At 40.6% G+C, this 18,170-nt stretch overlaps 1 protein-coding gene across 1 annotated transcript in view; it reads right to left on the bottom strand.

The window, feature by feature from the left end:
- Rab2a (RAB2A, member RAS oncogene family) overlaps positions 1-18,170 on the bottom strand; it is a 100,440-nt gene that overhangs the window by 16,200 nt on the left and 66,070 nt on the right. Inside the window, exon 6 of the mRNA XM_028878518.2 lies at positions 9,737-9,848. Coding sequence (XP_028734351.1) covers positions 9,737-9,848 — 112 coding nt within the window. The remainder of the gene's footprint in view (positions 1-9,736; positions 9,849-18,170) is intronic.

Consider the following 18,170-nt stretch of genomic DNA (forward strand, 5'->3'; position numbering starts at 1 on the left):
ATGCCTGCTATGTTCCCCACCATGATGATAATGGACTGAACCTCTGAAACCGTAAGCCAGCCCTAATTAAATGCTTTCCTATATATGAGTTGCCTTGGTGATGGTGTCTCTTCACAGCAATGCAACAGTGACTAAGACAGACTCTTAACTTTTGTCTTTTTATAGTCTCATGCACTTCCTCCCATGCAACACCCTCCTGGGCCCTGGCAGTGACTCATCGGTTCTGTGGACTCTAATTTCGTCACCTCAAGGAAACGGGGCAGAAAGACTCACTCAGTGTACTAGGCTTGGTGTTTGGCTTCAGTGAGCTCAGCAGCCTGGAGGTTCATCTAGTATTTTCATATATCAACAGTTTTTCCCATTTTATTTTTCAGTAAGGAAGTTTCCTTAGACCCAAAGGCACCAGGTTATTTCTAGCTTGGGACTATTATGAACACTAGTCTATAGTTTGCTGTGTAGATTCTCACTTATCTTGAGTGAGTGCCCAGAGGTATATAACTGCTAGGTTGTTTGTTAGCTCCATTTAGTGTAGACTGCTAGAATGTTTTCTAGGTGGCTGTGTCACTCAGTCCTACCAGCCATGTGTGAGTGACCTAGTCTCCATTCCCACCAGCATTTGGTGCTGTCATTCTCCTGTCACTTGGGCTTTTTTGGTAGGTATGCAGTGCTATCTCCTTGAGGACTCACTATTTATTTGTTTGAGACAAGGGCTCATTATAGAGCGTTAGCAGGCCTGGAACTCACTCTCTAGACCAGGCTGGCCCCGACACGGAAATCCTCCGGCCTCTGCCTCTTGAGTGCTGGGACTAAAGGTGTGCACCACCACCGCCCAGCTGAGATTTTAGTTTTTATAGTGTAGTGTAGATTTTGGTCTTTCATTGGCTCTGGGCTTAAAGAGTGCTTTCTCTTGGTGTGCAAAGCTAGCGCTCGCGCGCTCGCTCTCTCTCTCTCTCTCTCTCTCTCTCTCTCTCTCTCTCTCTCTCATCTCCATAAGAATCTTTTGCAGAGCACAAGTTCTGGAAGGTCAATTTAAAAAATGTTTCCTTTTAAGAATTATTCCTATCAGAGAGGGGGTGGGGTGGGTGGGGAATTACTCCTTTGGAGGCAAGTATGCCTAGGTCCCAAGTGTCCCTGCTAAAAGATAAATAGTTGAACATTATATACATGATTTCACTGTCCACTTTGAGTTTATTTTCTTGTAGAACACCCAAGACTCCTGGGGCTCGCCTTCAGCTGCAGCAGTGTCCTTTGTTACTAGGTGGTCTCATCACTGATGTGCCCTGTGCCTTTGTTAAGCCAGCTGTAACTGTGAAAAGATTTCTAAGCTACACACTCTGCTCTGTAGATATGCATAGCTATCCTCCCTGAGCATCGTCTTAGTGGTCACAGCTATGAAGCCAGGCAGTGAGACTCATCCTGTTTTTCCTTCCTTTGCTTTCGTTACTATAGTCCCTTTGCCTCTCTGTATGTCTACCATTATTCCTTACATGTACTAAAAACGCTAGTGGAACTTGTTTTTGACAGAAATACTGTTAAGCCTCTACGTCAGTCTGTAAAGTGTCATTTTCTTAGTCAGTGTTCTATCACTGTGAAGAGACAACTCTAACCATGGCAGAAAAACAGGATGAGTCTCACTGCCTGGCTTCAGGTTTTTCATAGCTGTGACCACTAAGACAATGCTCAGGGAGGATAGCTATGCATATCTACAGAGCAGAGTGTGTAGCTTAGAAATCTTTTCACAGTTACAGCTGGCTTAACAAAGGCACAGGGCACATCAGTGATGAGACCACCTAGTAACAAAGGACACTGCTGCAGCTGAAGGCGAGCCCCAGGAGTCTTGGGTGTTCTACAAGAAAATAAACTCAAAGTGGACAGTGAAATCATGTAAAATTCTTATAAAGGAAAGCATTTAATTGGGGGCTTGCTCACAGTTTCAGAGGTTTAGTCCATTGTCATCATGGTGGGGAGCATGAGGGCACACTGGCAGTCATAGTGCTGGAGAGGAGCTAGGAGTTCTACATCTGGATCTGCAGGCAGCTGGAATAGAGAGACACTGGGCCTGGTGTAAGCTTCTGAGACCTCAAAGCCACCTCCAGTCACACACTTCCTTCTACAAGGCCACACCTATTCCAACAAGGCCACATGTCCTAATCCTTTCAAATAGTGCCACTCCCTATGAGCCCATGCAGGCCATTTTCATTCAAACAACCAGTCATCAAGGAGCTAAATATTCCAAGGAACACACACTGTTTATCCATCTACTTAGATCTTTTCCTTTATTAGTTTTTGTAGTTTTTATTGTATTTTTTATACATACCCACACACAAACAATCACATACATATTTAATTTTCTGCGTGTTTGGTAATGTGAATGAGGAGGGTGTCATCCTCAGTTGCTTTTCCAGCTCACTTTTCAAGTGTTTTGAGATGAGATGTCTCTACACAGCCCTGGCTGTCCTGGTGTTTGCTACGTAGACCAGGCTGGCCCGAAACTCCGAGATCCTCCTGCCTCTGCCTGCCAAGTGCTGGGACTAAAGGTGTGAACCACCATGCTCAGCTCTATCTTACTTTTTGACGCAGTATCTCTCACTGAGCCTGGTGCTCAATGATTTGGCTAGACTGGCTGGCTCCTGGGATCTGCCTGCTGTGTTTTTTTTCCCCTCTCCAACTCTCCCAACCCCCCCACCCCCGGGGTTGCAGGCATGTGTGTGATAGTGTTAATAATTCAAACTCAGGCCTTCTGGTTGCCATGTCCAGCACTTTGCCCACTGAGCCATATGTCTAGCCTGCTATACAGATTTTCGGATTTACATCTAAGCATTTAATTTTTGTGTAATTATAGGTAGTACTGAAATTTGAAGAGAAATATAATTGATTTTTGTGTTTATCATGTATCCACCAACCTTGCTGAACTACATTAATAATTCTAGATTCTTACCTTGTAAATTCCTGGAGATTTTCCCACTGATGTAATTATACAAATACAGTTTTATCTGTTCTGTCCTGAGCTGTACATCTTCATTTTTTCCTAATAATAGTGTGTAGGCTAGACCTCCCATCAATATTCTCAGTAGAGCAGACACAGACATTTTCCCCTTGTTCCTGAACTAAGGGGCAAGACATTCGGCTTTTGTAATGAAGTATACTTCATTAGCTTTAGTTGTATGTGGGGTGTGTGGGTACATTCTTTAATGAGTTGAGGAAATTCTCTTTAATTTTATTTTCTGAGACCACCTCCCTCCCAAGAAAAAGAAAAAAGAAAGAAAAGAGAAAAGTAAAGTGTGTGGATGAGTAATGAATTATATCAAATGTTTTCTTTGCATCAATTGCTATGATCAGCTTACAATGATTTCATTTTGGACACCAAGCAAACACGGCAAGAGGAATTCATTCGGTTATAACGTGTATACGTTTTATATACACACACACATACATGTATACATACTGAAATTCTACTTGCTGGGATTTTGTTGAGGACTTTTGTCTACATCTCTATAAAGTCTACCAGTCTGTACTTTTCTTTTATTTGTATTGTCTTTGGTTTTGTGTCACAGCAATGTTATTTTCATAAAAGTTTTACTTCTTGCTGTTTGGAAAAGAGTCTAGTACACTGGTATTCATTTTTTTCTTAATGTTTCAAATTCTCCAAAACAAAACAAAAAAACCAATCTGGACCTACAGATTTCTTCTGAGGAAGACTTTTTTGTTTGTTTATTTTGAGGCAAGGTCTCTCTACATAGCCCTGGCTTTCCTAGAACTCACTATGTAGACAAGGATCTCAAACTCACAGAGATCCACTTGCCTCTGTCTCCCAAGTGCTGGGATTCAACTTCCTTAACAGTTTAAAGGACTATTCAAACTAATTATTTGAGGAACTTCTACATAGCTAAACACATGAAGTTCCTGGAGTGTGGTAATGCTTCCTAACTTTCTCCTACACTTTGAGCTATGCACTTCTCTATCTATCTAACAAATAACTCCACATTTTGTCTTACTAGGTTAATCATGGTGAAACTGCAAGCTTCAGTCTTGAAACTGCAAGCTGCAGTCAAGAAACTGCAGCTCTGGCAAAGAACACCCAGAGTTTAACAATTCTTGCCAACATTCACCTCACCACAACTGTATACCCCACAAGGAAGTCAGAAGTCTGTACTGGCTCAAGTGGTTCCTTTATCATGGGTTCCCCAAGACCATATTTAAACCTCTCAATGTTACCAGATGACTATGGGATGTTTAAATACTGTTAGCACATGATCACAAGGCTGAGGATACACAGGCTTAAGAGAGAGGAGCAGGATAGAGAGATACTTGTCCTTAATGATGTTGCTAGGCTGCTGAACCGTACCCAGGAGCCACTCCATCTGAATTTACAGGAAATAAATAGTCTTAGTGGTTGAAAATCTGAAATTATTTGATACAGGGTAGGTTGAGATAGTTTGCTCAAGAGAAACTGGTTCAATTCTCTGTGTTGTCATCTCTGTGTGGTGTGACTATTTACAGCACTCTCATTATCTCTTTGTGTCTCAAGAGCTAGAGTAAGTCAGTCTTGTTTGTTACCGATGCTGGTAGTTTTGTGTATCCTGGACAGTCAGTCTTGCCAGAAGCTTGTCAATTTTATAAATTCTATTTTTTATCTGATGACCCAATATTTTGTCTCCGGTCTTAAGGCACTTAAGAAAGCTTTTATTTTCTAACATTAGCTGTGGACATGGCTAGATCTCCTTTCAATTGTACCAGTTTTTGCCTTAGGAATCTTAAGCTGTGTCTGGTAAATACACATTTAAAGACTTCCAAGGCTTCCTGGTAAGCTGACTTATTATGGAGTATATTCCCCCTTGTCTCTGACAATTATCTTTGCTCTCATATTTACTTCACCTGTTACTAATATAGCTACTTTCACTTTCTCTCCTCGTCTTTTTCAGATAGGGCTTCGCTGTATAACTATGGCTGTCCTGGAACTCACTCTGTAGATCAGGCTGGCTTGAAACTCACAGAGATCTGCCTGCCTCTGCCTCCCAGGATTAAAGGAGTGTGCTACCACTGCCCGGCTTCCACTTTCTGTTATTAATGTTTACATATTATTTTCTCAATTACTTCACTTTCAATCTCCCTATATTGTTGTATTTGAAGTTTCTTGTAGACTTCTCTTAGCTGAGATATATTATTTAGTCCTCTCTGCTTATCTCTATCTTTTGATTGAGCTTTCTATTACATATTATTATTACTGACATACAAAGCCCAAGTCTATCATATTTTTTCACTTCTCTCCTTTCCGTCTTTCCTGTGCATGTGTCTTACCAGGGCTCATTGGCATTAGCAAAAAACTCTACCATTTATGCCAGCCCTTTTAAAAGGCTGTATTCTGAAATAGTGCCTCCCTTAAGTGACCCAAAGTGACTGTGATACTCCTGTGTCTGCCTCCCAAGAAGCTGGGACTACGGAATGCATTACCATGCCCAGCTTCCCTGCTGTCTTTTGATTTAAACAATTGTTAGCCTTAACTTTGATTTATATATTGTTTCTGGTGTGTCTCTTCATAAGATCTTTCAAGTACAGCACACGGTATTATCCCATACACATATAACTAACCACTGTCTACTAGTACCTTTGTTTTAACCAAACCTAGTACAGTTTAGAGAACGTTCTTTCTATGATGTCCCTTCATCATCTATGGATTAAAAGATTTCCCTTTGCCTACACTGATACCTACACTGAGCAGGGTTGCTTTAACCATAAAACATATTTTATAACACTCAACAGTGTGTCATAGTCATCTTCATTTTAGCATGTTTTTCTTTCATTACAATGCTCTGAGATAACTTTTTTCATTTCATTTCCTACAGACATTCTTCTATGGTGGATCTGCAATTGACAAACTTATTTATCTGACAATGCCTTGATTTTCCCTTCATTCCTGAAAGACATTTGTGGTAGGTAAAGAATTCTAAGTTAATAATTTTTTTATTCAGCTCTTGAAAAATTTGCCACTTTCTTCTGGTTCCCATGGTTTCTTTTGAAAAAAATATTATGTATATGCATGTATATATGTGGACCACATGTGTGCAATACTCATAGAGGCCAGATAAAGGAGTGGGAACCCTCTGGAACTGGAGTTACAGATGACTGTGAGTTGCCACATAAATGATAAGACTGAACCCCAGTCCTCTGCAAGAACAGCAAGTGGTCATAACCTTGGAGACATCTCCAGCCTGTTTTATGGTTTCTGATGAGAAATGTCTCTTGAATGAATTCCTGTGTCTCACACTCCAAACACCCTGGGGTTTTGAAGTTTTTTTTTTCTTTCACTTTCAGAAATTTGACCATACAGAGCGTTCTTTGCTATGGATTTATTTGGTGTTATTTTGTTTGGGTTGGTTTGGCTTGAATCTGTATGCACTGTCCCTCTGATCCTCCTAATCTATTAAGTTTTCAGTCATTTTTGCTTTGAGTATCTTTTCAGAGACACTCTTTCCCTTCTTTTAGGACTAATTAAACATAACTACTTTTGTTATAATCCCACAAGTCGATTTGGTACTATTCAGCCGATTTTTTTTTTTTTCCTGCAGTTTAGAAGCCTCTTAACAAAAGATCAAAGCCAGGGTTTAATGCATACGAGGCAAATGCTATACCACTAAGCCACATCCCTAGTCTATCTCTGCAGTTTAAACTGGGTAGTTTTTATTGTTTTAAAACGTAAAAAAAAAGATTTATTTTTTATGTACGGGTGCTTTGCCTACTTGTATGCCTATACACAACACGCATGCAGTATGTACAAAGGCCAGAAGAGGGCAGTACATTCCCTGAACTGGAGTTAAAAGAAGTAGCTGCCATGGAAGTACTGAGAACTGAATACAGGTCCTCTGGAGGAAGAGCAGCCAGTGCTTGTAACTTCTGAGCATCTCCCCAGCACCAGCTTCTGTTGTTTAATCATGTCAATTGCTATTACTTTTCTCAGTCACACCTCTATCAGACTTACTAATTTCAATTATTATACTTTCAAGTTCTAAAACTTCTTTTCATAGTTTTTGGTAGTCATACCTCAGGTTTATTTATGTAAACAGCACAGGAGTACCCTGGTCTCAAACAGGTAACAGTCCTGGGGACACATCAGTCCTCTACCACTTAGAGAGTCTTCATGTGGCTGAGCCTAAGCAGGAGCTGGAGGTGGAGCTGGGAGTCGAGAGTACCAGCAATTCATGCTTCTCAGTTGTGGGTGGGTGATGCAGGCATACTGACTGAGCTTGTGACCCCTTTGGAGTCTAGAGTTTTCGCACCCCTGTGGACTTTATGAAGACACACATCTCATGACCGTGTTGGCTTGCACCTTCTCTAGCTATTCCTCCTTATAGCTCTTGGCATATGCATATTCCTCAGGAACTCAGGGTCTAACTCCTTAAAGAGAGCTAAGTTTTTATGACTGGGGTTTATTTAAGCTACTACTGTATTGTGTGTGCTATATGGTTCTTGAACTTGGCTACACATGCTCCATAACCTGCTTTTCCCATTTCTTTTGCTAACACTTTTAAGACATTTCACCTCAATAATTCTATCTTTTCCATCTCAGTAGTCCTTTGCTTTTGTTTCAGGCAGGGTCTTACTCTGTATCCTAGGCTAGTTTGGAACTCATTTATCAGCCCACGCTGCTGATCACAGGACTCCCCCACCCCCATTTCAGCCTCGCAAGTACTGGGATTACAGGTATAAGCCACCACACCCAACCTCTTGTTCATTCAGTGTACAATCTTCCTGGTCTAGGTACACAGGGAATCTTCTACTGGAACCCAGGCATTTTGAGGACAGAGTTGTGAAACTCTGGATTGCATTTAGGCCTCTACTTTGGTGGGCTTCCTCTGCTTCCAGTGCTCTAAGTGGGAAGTGGTGGTTCCATTTCTTTACTAAGTAATGCTGGGAAAATCTTAGTCTAGTGGTGGTGGATATGGCACCTCTTTCTTCCTGGAGTAGGACTCACTACGCAGCAGCAAACTGGCCTGAAGAACCAGTACTACAAGTGTGTGCCACCATGAGCTTCTGTCCCTCCCTCCCTCTCCCGTTCTTTCCTGGTAGGGCTGGGGATCTAGCCTAGGTTCTGTCCAAGTCAGACAAGCACTTTATCATGCCCTAGCCTAGAACAGCACCCTATGGCCCACAGATCCCTAGGGACTCGCTGTTGTATCAAGGTGCCCCTTTCCTGGGACTCTGGCTTCTTTTTTAGCTGTACTTGGCAGCAGGAAAGTTAAGCTAGTCTATCTCCTCAGGAGCAGAAGTTAGCTACCGGGTTAGTCTCAAATTCACGGCAATTCTGAGTCACCTGGGACTCAGTGCGGGGACTCCAGTCATTAGTCACATGTCCCACTTGATTCCACCCTTTTTTAGATCACAATATAGTCCTCCATCTTAAATACTTCATCATAGTATGTTCAGCTTTTGGGAGACAAATTAGATTTCATTGTTAAGTAAAATGCTATGTCCTTATAAGTAAGGCAAATTCTTGCTCAGATGAAATTTAAACAATTAGTCTATAAATCATAAGTATAGGTTTATAGTGCTGCTCATCTACTCCAGGAACTCCAGCTTTTCATTAAAATACTCAACTAACAGGACAACAGCAATTTACTACAAATGAATGCTGTTAAGAAAAAACACACACAAAGGCATTAGAGACAGAATTAGAATAAACGTTTCCCATGAATCTAAGCCTTGTTATGTGACCTCACAGTGTAATTCTTCGTGAATGCAGACATGCTTCAGATGTCTTGAAATCCTTCCCCACCAAAGACTGGCCTTTATGATTTCAAATACACCACCACCAAGAGAGGAGAAGCTCCCTGAAACGGCTAGCTTCAGATGGACGTGTGCATTTCTACTTGAAGACAGACAAAAGGGTGGAGGACATTTCTCACTGGTGTTCTGGGTGACAGGAAATGCATGTTATCAATCTGTAACTACTGCTCCTAACAAGCACGAGCTGGTGCCTGTAGGAAACACATCTAGAATCATTGCAGGCTATCTCATCAAGGATAGATAAGTGGATCTTACTAAGGAAGATTTCTTCACTGAATAAACCAGTGTCACAGAATTACCACAGTTAATTTCTGAATTCAAGAGCTAACTGAAGAGCACCAAGTATTAATTTAGTATTTACTAGTGAGATTCTATGTCTACAGTGCTATGCTAGCTGATGCACAGGGCCCTTGCCTTGGCTCTACTTCAAATAAGGAGCTTTTCCAGCCACTGCTTTCCTGGATCTCTTCCACTGTTATAAGCTGGTCTCACGGGAGGTAGAAATTCAGCATTACTTCAGTAAGCTGCTTTCTCAGTCTTATTTCCTCTTTGGATAAAATACAGAATATAGTAATTCTAATCATCTATGTGCAGTATATCCAAATAATATACATAAAAATGTATTCAGAAAACTAACAGTTTGGGCTGATCAGATCAATGAAAAAATATGAGATAATATAATTTTTACCCATTAAAGACAGCAGGATTCTCAAACAGTGATACTCCACACAGCTATACTGACACATGCAGCCTACTGGGCTTCAGAAGACAATGCAAGAGCCGGACAGGAAATACACATCAGAAGAATTTCAAAGAAAAGCAATTGCTCTACTTTATTATATTCAACAACTACTAAAAACTTAAAAGTTACAGAATAAAAACCAGTCAATACAATGTTAAGGACTACGGAATACAATGTCTGTAAGCAAATGGATGAGGCCCCTCACTTACTTACCTCCTCTACATTGGAAGCAGTCTTGGCAGAAGTTTCCATGAAGATAAGTCCATGCTCTCGTGCAAAAGCTTCACCTTCTTCTTTTTTCACTTCTCTCCTAGATTCTAAGTCACTGAACACAGGAGAGAAGGAGTTATATTAGTAACTAACCCAGCACAAACAGAGGAGTCAGTCAGTGGAAAATGCACCATGGGACTTGACACTGACCGTTTTTTCCACCATGTCATACATGCATAATTAGCTACATTATTCACGGGTTATGAAGGTCAAAATGCTTAAACTACATTGCCTACTTTCAAGTGACTAGAATTCCAGCAGAAAAATATTCCAAGTCCGAGTTCCAGAATGTTAAGTACTTACAGCAGTAGCAGGAAGGCAGCTACTGTATAGCACTCCATCTTCAAACACAGTGGGTTACCAAAGCAAAAAGTCACTTGGCTAACAGTTTAAACGAGGACCACCAACCTGAACTCCTCATCCACTGGCCACAGTGCCTGAGTTTCTAAGAATGTGATCAAAATATCTGCCATTCAATTTCCTGAGATTATAGGAAACATTGTAAAATCCAAAGTGTTAAAGAAACATGGATTGTTTATCTTGATTTAACTCTCAGTTTCTTCTTACAGCAAAACCACAGGGCAATGTGTAGGGACAGACAAAAATCTAAGCTACAAGGCTGGGTGTCTCCTTGTTTTTCACAAAGAACTGGATTAGTGAAGGAGAGTTTCTCCAAGCATGTTTTACTAATTTCAAACCTTTACTATTAATTACTGTTTATGTAAACGCACTCACATGGTTGGCCAGTTGCCTTTCACTCAGCAGTTATTCAGAGGAGCTTATCAACAGTTCATTCCTGTTTTTGCTTCCTGGACACCTCAAAGTGACTAGGTCTCTTTTCTTTATTTCTTCTTTTTTTTTTTGCTGAGAGCTTCCGCCACAGTGTGTGTACTCCACTGCTATAGACCCTGAGTGAGGGCACCGAGCAATCAAATGAAGCCTCCTCTCACGTGAATGTGACTTTCAGTTGGGCATTTTCCTCCTAATGCTGGGACGGTGACTAAAGTACTATGTGACGATAGCAGCCTTCTTATAAACCTTGCTGGGCACGGTGGCTCAGACCCACCGTCCCAGTACAGACAAACTGACAGAGGGGCGGTCACTGAAGTTCAAGGATAGCCTGTTGTCTACAGAGTAAGTTCTAGGCCAACTATAGAGACTTTGTGAAAAAACCAAACCAAACAAAAACAACCAACCAGACAACTCCCCCATTCAACAACACACAACAATAAAAATCTGAAAATCTGTTATTAGTAAGACAAGTAGATCTTCCAATTTTGTTCCCTATGTCAAAGTTGCTATGGTTAGACTACATTTTAACATTAAAAAAAATTTCTAAACTCAGGTTCTGACTAAATCCCATACAAATACATAAAATTTTGGTTGGAATTAGAATAACTTTTAAGAGAAATTTTGAAAAACTACCATCTTGCATAATCTAGATGTGGTGGTTCATGCTTGTATTCCCAGCATTTGGGGGGTGGAAGGGAAGGGGTAAGAGTCATTCTTGGCTACAGAGTTTGAAGCCAGCCTGAATGTGGTGGTTTGAAAGGCAATGGCCCCCAAAGGGAGTGGCACGATTAGAAGGTGTGGCTTTGCTGGAGTAGCTATGGCCTTGTTGGAGGAAGTGTGTCACTGTGGAGGTGGGCTTTGAGGTCTCATACATGCTCAAGATACCACCCAGTGTGACACACCACTTCTGTTGCCTGCAAGTCTAGATGTGAGAATTCTCAGCAACTTCTCCAGCACCACATCGGCCTGCACGCCCCTATACTCCTGGCTGCCATGCTCCCTGCCATGATGATAATGGACTGAACCTCTGAAGCTGTAAGCCATTACCTCAATTAAATGTTTTCCTTACAAGAGATCCACAGCCAAGCACTGGATTGATCTCCAGAAGTCCAGTTGAAGAGAGGGAGGAGGGATTATACAAGCAAGGGGTTCAAGATCATGACCAGGAAACCCACAGAGACAGCTGATCTGAGCTTGTGGGAGTTCACAGACTCTAGACTGACAGCTATGGAGCCTGCATGGGACTGACTTAGGCCCTCTATATGTGGGTGACAGTTGTGTAGCTTGGTCTGTGGGGCCCCTAGCAGTCAGACCAGAATCTGTCTTTGGCACATGAGCTGGCTTTTTGGAACCTATTCCCTGTGGTGGGATGCCTTGCTCAGCCTTGATGCAGTGGGGGAGGAACTTGGTCCTGCTTCAATTTGATATGCCATGCTTTGTTGATTTCCATGGGATGCCTTACCCTTTCTGAGGAGTGGATGGGGGGGGGGTAGGACGGAGGTGGGGGAGGGAACAGGAGGAGGGGAGGAAGGAGAAACTGTGGTTGCTATGTAAAATAAATTTAAAAAGTTAATTAAAAAAAAAGAGTTGCCATGGTCATGGTGCCTCTTCACAGCAACAGAAACCCTAAGACACTGAGATACATGAGACACACACATAGTCTTAAGACCCATGAATGTGGCATAGCTCTCCATTCAGTCTGTTCACAACATTCTCTTCTTTTTAGTACCAGAGGGATCTGTAGTAATGTTACCATTTTATTTCTGATTCTGATAATATGATCCTTATCTATTTTACTTATTTTTCAAAAATTATTTTTTGTAGCCAGGCATGGTGGTGCACATCTTCAATCCTAGCACTGAGAAGGTTGAGACAGGAGGATGGCCAGTTACACAGTAAAGATCTTGTTCTCAATCGCCCCAAACAAAAGCACTAGCTTCTGATACCACTGTTTCCCTTTTTCTTAGCTTACACTGTTGTTTTTAAGACAGGGTCTCACTGTGTAGCCTCGAGTGTCATGGGCCTGTGATCCTACTGCTTCAGCCCTGTGCAGAGTGAGTCTGCAGGCACACACCGCCACACTCACCTATGTTCTTAGTTTGATAAAAAGACACGATTCCCCCCAATATATGTGTTCAGTGTTATAATCTCCCTCTATTGCTACCACATTTCACAGTGTTTCAAAGACTGTAGAGACAGAGGTTTATTTGTGGAAACAGATAATAACGTTGTTACTAATAGCAATGCAGGAGGTGTGAACTACAATTATCATCCTTCGAATAGTCTTCAGTGGTCATCTGTCTGTAAATTCATCTGGTGGCATTCCTTATCTGAATATGTGTGGTATTCTGAGTTCTCTTTTGGACTGGACACATAGCTAACTGGTTTCTTTACTAATTAATGAAAGAAAAACTTAAACATGCTTGTTATTAAATGACTTCTATTTCTACCATTTAAAAATATGATTATTCTCCAGCCAGGAGAGCAGATTTCCACCTTTCCCTCCTCCCTCCAAATCCAATCCCCCAGTCTTATCCCTAGCTCTGCAGCAGACCACCTGCTGAGGCCACCCTTTCCCTCTACTCCCATCTCCAGTGGACTACACAGAACTCCCCTCCAAACTATTCTCCCCCTCATATTGCTTTATCCCAGGCCCCAATTCCAAGAGGTATTCCTAGGCCACTCCAGCAATGGAAGCACGTAGGCTAACTGCAGCTCTTCACTCTCCCTCTATTCCTCAAAATCCAGCTGGGTTGCTCCCATTCCCAAGGAAATAAGCAAATCCTGGTGGAACACACTGCTTTCCTCCCTCCTGTGGCCCCCTCAGCCCTCCACTAGCCTGTTGGAGAGCTTCTCTCCAGGTTCCACCAAGCCCCACAGTCCCACAACCCACGTATAAAATAATCACTCAGACGCTTATATTACTTATAAACTGTATGGCCGTGGCAGGCTTCTTGATAACTGTTCTTAAAGCTTAAATTAACCCATTTCTATAAATCTATACCTTGCCACGCGGCTTGTGGCTTACCAGCATCTTTACATGTTGCTTGTCCTGGCGGTGGCTGTAGTGTCTCTCCCTCCTTCTTCCTGTTTTCCCAATTCTCCTCTCTCCTTGTCCTGCCTATACTTCCTGTCTGGTGACTGGCCATCAGTGTTTTATTTATATATAGAGATATCCACAACACTAGCCCATCCCCATTCCTAAGTGTCAGCTCCCAATATCTAGAAACACATTTTACCTAGAACCTACGGTGCCCACACCTAGCAGGATCCCAGAGGAATTTCCCACCAGGCAACACACAGCCACCACACTCTCCTAAGAATCAGAGAGAGCAACAGAAACCAAGGAACAAAAAACATCCATCAAACAAAGACCAGACCGGATATCAGCACCTAGAATTACACCTAGAATCTTTCCAAACCCGGATGCCTAGACGACAGCATGAAAATATGATCAATAACAGCCCAAACATTATGTCTCCACTAGAGTCCAGCAACTCTAGCACAGCAGACTCTGAATATTCCAAAACAGGTGAAACACACACACACACACACACACACACACACACACACACACACACACACACACACACGACCTTCAAAAAGCCCTTTATGAATATGATAGAGGTCCTAAAAGAGGAAATGAATAAATCTCTTAAAGAAATCTATAGAAACACAAACAGTGGAAGGGAATAAATAAAACTGTTCAAGACATGAACGTCAACATAGAATCAATAAAGAAAACCCAAACTGAAGGAAATCTGGAAATGAAAAACATAGGAACTTGAACAGGAACCTTAAAAACAAGCCTCCCCAACAGAATGCAAGAGATGGAAAAGAGAATCTCAGGCACTGAAAATATGACAGAAGAAATGGATACTTCTGTGTAAGAAAATGTTAAATCTAAAAAACTCCTGGCACAAAATACCTAGGAAATTAGGAAATCTGGGTCATTCTAAGAAAAAAACCAAATCTGAAAATAATAGGAATAGAGGAAGTGGGAAAAACAAAACAAAAACAAAAATAAACAAACAAAAACCCCCACAGGTCAAAGGCAAAGAAAATATTTTCAACAAAATCAAAGAAGAAAATTTCCCAATCTAAAGGACATGCCTATAAAGGTACAAGAAACATACAGAACACTAAATAGACTGGACCAGAAAAGAAAGTCCACTTGGCACATAATAATAAAAATACTAAATGTGCAGAGCAAAGAAAGAACATTAAAAGCTACAAGGGAAAAAGACCAAGTAACATATCAGACCAAGTAACATATCAAGGCAGACCTAACAGAATTAAACCTGACTTCTCAATCTCAATGGAGAGTGTAAAAGCCAGAAGGTCTCTAATAACTGTGAGAGACCCCAATGGCAGCCCACACTACTATACCCACCAACACTTTCATTCACAATAGATGGAGAAAATAAGGCATTTCATGGTAAGATTAAATTCAAGTAGTGTCTATCTAAAATTCAGCCCTACAGAAGGTGCTAGAAGAAAAACTCCAACCTAAAGAAGTTAACCTCATCCAAGAAAACACAAGGAAGACATATTCTAAGACCAGCAAATCAAATGAGGGGAAACACCCTCTCTTTCTTCTCTCCCTCCCTCTCCTCCCCCACCCCAGCCCTAGTATCAATGGTCTCAATTCCCAAATAAAAATACACAGACTAACAGAACAGATGTGAACTGTGGACTCATTCGGCTGCTGCATCCAAGAAACACGTTAACATCAAGGATAGATCACCTCAGGGTCAAAGGATGAAAAAAGAAGACTTCAAACAAATGGGCCTAAGAAGTAAGCTGGTGTAGCCATTTTAATATCTGACAAAATAGATTTCAAACCAAAACTAATCAGAAGAAATGGAGAAAGACACTACATACTCATCAAAAGAAATATCCACAAGAGGACATTGCAATTCTTAATATCTATGCACCAAACACAAGGGCACCTGAGTTTGTTAAAATAAACATTACTACAGCTTAAATCACATATTGATCCTCACACGCTGATAATGAGAGACTTCAATACCTCTCATCAATAGACAGGCCAGACAAAAACTAAACAGTGAAATGCTAAAGCTAACTGATGTTATAATCCAAATAGACCTAACAGGTATTTACAGAACATTTCACCCAAACACAAAAGAATATACCTTCTTTTCAGCACCTCACAGAACTTTCTCCAAAATTGACCCCATACTCGGTCACAAAGCAAGTTTCAACAGATACAAGAAAATTGAAATTACACCCTGCATCCTATCTGACCTCAAATTAAAGCTGGATATCAACAACAATGGAAACCTTACCAACTCATAGAGACTGAACAACTCTCTTCTGAATAAAAAATGGGTCCAGACAGAAATAAAGAAATAAACACTTCCTAGAAATGAATTCACAACATACCCAAAGTCATGGGACACAATGAAGGTAGTTCTAAGAGACAAGTTCATAGCACTAAGTGCCTCCCCACCAAATTAGAGCTCTCTTACTAGTAACTTAACAGTACACCTGAAAGTGCTAGAACAAAGAAAAAAAAAAAGAAAAAAGAAAAGAAATCATACCCTAAAGGAGTAGATAGCAGGAAATAAACTCAGGCTAAAATCAATAACATACAAATAATAACAAACAAAACCAATACCAAAAAAAAAATCAATTAAATAAGAGTTGATTCTTTGAGAAAATCATTGAGAAACCCTTATATAAATTAACTAAAAGGAGACTATCCAAATTAACAGAATTAGAAATGAAAAAGGGAGCCGGGCAGTGGTGGTACACGCCTTTAATCCCAGCACTTGGGAGGCAGAGGCAGGCGGATCTCTGTGAGTTCGAGGCCAGCCTGGGCTACCGAGTGAGTTCCAGGAAAGGTGCAAAGCTACACAGAGAAACCCTGTCACAAAAAAAACAGAAAAAAAAAAAAAAAAAAAAAAGAAATGAAAAAGGGAGATATAACAACAGATATTGAGGAAATCCAGAATTTTAAGGACATACTTTAAAAACCTGTACTCCATAAAATTAGAAAAATCTAAAAGAAATAGATAATTTTCTCAAAACTTACCAAAGTTAAATCAAGATCAGATAAGGAATTTAAAAAGACCTAAAACCTCTAGTAAAATAGAAGCAGTTATTCAAAGTCTCCAACCAAAAAAAAGCCCAGGGCCAGACAGATGATTTTAGAATTGAATTCTACCAGTTTCAAGGAAGAGTTAATGTCAATACTCCTCAAATTATTCAACAAAGTAGAAACAGAAGGAACGTTGCCCAATTTGTTTTATGAGGCCACAATTACCTTGATATCTAAACTACATAGAGACATTAACAAAGAGAATGAAAGGCTAATTTCCCTTATAAACATGGATGCAAAAACTTTCAATATTTTACTTGCAAACCAAACCCAAGAACACATCAAAAAGATCATCCACCATGATCAAATAGGGTTCATCCCAGAGATGAAGGGATGGCTCAACATACCAAAATCTGTCAGTGTAATCCACCACATAAACAAACTGAAAGACAAAAACCATGTGATCATCTTATTAGATGCAGAAAAAGCCTTTGACAAAATCCAACACCCCTTCATGATAAGAGTCCTGGAGAGATTAGGGATACAACATACTTCAATATAATATAGGTGATTTACAGCAAGTCCATAGCCAACACCAACTTAAATGGAGAGAAATTCAAAGCAATTCCACTAAAATCAGGAACAGGACAGGCTGTCCACTCTCTGTATCTATTCAATATAGCACCTGAAGTCTTAGCAGATCAGTAAGACAACTGAAGGAGATCATGGGGACCTAAACTGGAAAAGAAGAAGTCAAAGTATCTTTATTGGTAGATGATATGACAGTATACGTAAGTGACTGTCTTAGGGTTCAATTGCTGTAAAGAGCCACCATGACCGCAGTAACTTTTATAAGAGAAAACATTTAACTTCAGTGGCTTACAGTTTCAGAGGTTGGTCCATTATCACGATGGTGGAAAACATGGTGACATACAGGCAGACATGGTGCTGGAGAAGATGCTGAGAGTTCCACATCTTAATCAGTGCACAGAAGTGAACTGTGACACTGGGAATAGCTTGAGCATAGGAGACCTTAAAGCCCAGGCCCACAGGGACACACTTCCTCCAATAAGGCCACACCCCCTAATAGTGCCACTCCCTTTGGGGGGCCATTTTCTTTCAAATGACCACAGTGACTTCAAAAATTCCTCCAAGGAACTCCAATAGTTAATAAACACTTTTAGCAAAGAAGCTATATACAAAATTAACTCACAAAAACCAGTAGCCCTCCTATATACAAATGTCAAATGAACTGAGAAAGAATTCAGGGAAACAACGCCTTTCACAATAGCCTCAAATAATATAAAATATCTTGGGGGGGGGGGTGCGTAACTCTAACCAAGCAAGTAAGAGACTCGTATATTTACTGAAAAATACTACTCGTGCTTTAGCACTTAAATTTATCTAAATAATCTTTTATTGTATTAATAGATATGATAACTATTATGTCATTAAAATGAGAAATGTTTTCCTGCATTCTGTACAGATACTTATTTCTATTAAGCATTTAAAGCAAATGGG

This window comes from Peromyscus leucopus, chromosome 2, assembly GCF_004664715.2.
Source record: "Peromyscus leucopus breed LL Stock chromosome 2, UCI_PerLeu_2.1, whole genome shotgun sequence".
NCBI classification, from domain to species: domain Eukaryota; kingdom Metazoa; phylum Chordata; class Mammalia; order Rodentia; family Cricetidae; genus Peromyscus; species Peromyscus leucopus.